The sequence below is a fragment of the Blastocystis sp. subtype 4 genome, assembly GCF_000743755.1.
Source record: "Blastocystis sp. subtype 4 strain WR1 chromosome Unknown seqid_0461, whole genome shotgun sequence".
Classification (NCBI taxonomy): domain Eukaryota; class Bigyra; order Opalinata; family Blastocystidae; genus Blastocystis; species Blastocystis sp. subtype 4.
In genome coordinates this window covers 3,227-5,536 of record NW_014569086.1, presented here as the reverse complement: position 1 = coordinate 5,536, position 2,310 = coordinate 3,227, and the positions used below count along the sequence as shown (strand labels likewise).

General features: G+C 38.1%; 1 protein-coding gene across 1 annotated transcript; it reads right to left on the bottom strand.

Moving 5' to 3' along the window:
- Positions 1-247: 247 nt before the first annotated feature.
- On the bottom strand, positions 248-1,033 carry JH06_4867 (pre-mRNA-splicing factor RBM22; the record flags this gene model as incomplete). Its single annotated transcript, XM_014669621.1, has 3 exons — positions 248-431; positions 462-616; positions 647-1,033. The coding sequence occupies 3 exons, from the start codon at positions 1,031-1,033 to the stop codon at positions 248-250; spliced, it is 726 nt and encodes a 241-aa protein (XP_014525107.1).
- Between the last annotated feature and the right edge of the window lie 1,277 nt (positions 1,034-2,310).

The window sequence follows — 2,310 nt, the reverse complement described above, 5'->3', positions numbered from 1 at the left end:
GTCAACTCCAAATCATGAGCAGACACTAGACTAATCACAGCAACCTAGGAGTTACTAGATCAACCAAAGTACCAACAAAAGTGAATAATCCAAGCATTCTCAATACTATTATCTCTAACCGATCGAATAAAGAGATGGTCATCAGTCCGCAATAAATGCAAATTTCCCGCTCCTAAGTCAGTTCAGAACAATCGAACGAAATAGACTATCAACTCTACTTCTATGTCTCAAACAAACAAACCCAAAGCTAATCTTCAGCAGAATCATTGGAAGAATCGGATTCTTCCTCTTTCTTTTCCCGTTCATAGTCGAGTTGCTGCTGCTTCACTCTCTCCAAAATCTTAGCAGCTACAGGATCATTTCGTCCATCAATTCGATCTTTAATGTTCTGTTTGTTCAATGGGTCATCTACATCATGGGGTTTCTCATGTCTACAAATGAACACTCCAACACAACTATACCGATAAGGGCAACTGGCACCACGAGTACAACAACCACGAGCATAAAACGAACACAACTGAGGAAGATTTCGCTGATAGAATGGTTTCTTTCTTGCTAAACGAACCAACTGGGCATTTGTTTGTGCTTTACCATATGGAAGTTCACCAGCAGCCGCCTACAACTAATAATTAAAAGATACTATTACCTTTTTTTCCATTTCTTGCATATACACGGCCCTGTTCACATCTTCTTTGGGAACAGTTAACACTTGCTGCTGAGCGAGGAATGTGTCTCGAACTTGCACAGGGAGACCATATGTCAAATCTAGTACACAACATTGACAAACATTCTTTGTTTTTGCACACATCTGACACACCTGGGTTGATTTATATCTGCCTTCAGACCCGGCCTTCCAACGAAAGTTTGTAAACGGTCTACCACAGCTTTTGCACCCCCTTCCATACGGTATTCGAATCATACGCACATACGGATTATCTCCAAGACATGTTTCACAGAGAATAGGAAACTCTCCATCATCCGACTTTTGAAGAGTCACGTCGTGTTTCACTGGAGCTCCTCGATCTGTTGACATTATATAGAATATAACAATTTTACAAAACTTCAATTGGAAACATGGTAAAATGCTCGGGGTTTTCAAATCCTCACCAGTACTTGATTTCAATTCAAGAAACATCAGATTTATAATACTATAGCAAACTACTATCTTCAACAGTCTTTGAGGGAAGAGTTTTGGTTCCTCGTTTCCTATGCTGTCGAATACTAAAAACGATCAATCCACAGCATAAAAGAATGATTAAAACAATGCAAACCAGTTGACCTAGAGAATGACAATGGGAATCATCAATTGGGCCCCACTCTATTCCCTGATTTCCAGAAATGCATGTTCGATACATATTTCCAACATACCTACCCATTTCAGAACATGGGAGGATCACAGTCTCATTTGGATTTGTTATCGGCCATATACCATCAGCAGCACAACTAATAATTAATACCATAAAGAAATCGATAATGGCACAGAGATACAAATGTCTTTGTGAATCTAATTAGAACTGGGGATTACTTTTATTCTTTGCTATCGAAGAAGGTATTTATCCTACCCAGATAACTCCAATCAATGGTGTGTCGATACAATAATCTCATGTGTCAATAAAAGCCAAGAATCACAAGAATGGTTATACAAAAGGATAAAGAACGACTTCGGTGATTCTTTGATATGAGAGTGATCAAGCCTTTGACGTAAGCTGTGTTTGTAAATAAGGAAACAATTCGATTAAGGAATTTATCAGATCTCCATTTCTTAAGAATAATGAATGACAAATGTACGGTCAATCCGCAGAATATTGATAATCATGGATTCACATTTCTATCAACTATAGCGGCTTAATCAAGCCTTTATGGATTATATAGGTCCCTATTATTGCATCTGATGCAAAAGAATAAACGTTGCAACTACATACCATACATTGGAAACCATTCTGTAGAGTATGAAAAACCGCGGAATATCAATCCTTCTGTGAGATCACTCTACTTCATCAGTGTTCGCATCTTAACCCCTCGTTTCGATCTCCTAGACCTTTGTAGCCGGGAACATGTTTGGAAATGACACATTGAATATATCGCACGAACTAGATGGAAGTTTTCGATTTGCCTATTACTGTAATAATCTAGATATGGATCCTACAGGGAAAATAAACTTGCATCCTTTCCATGCAAATGGACTGTCTCAATCAGGCTTAGAAGGTGATTTAATGAGGCAATCTAGTAAGAATTTACTTTCTCTAACATCGTTAGGTGACAGAATACGTTTGTTTCCTATTTTCTCTTAACTCTGTAGCAAGTATATAT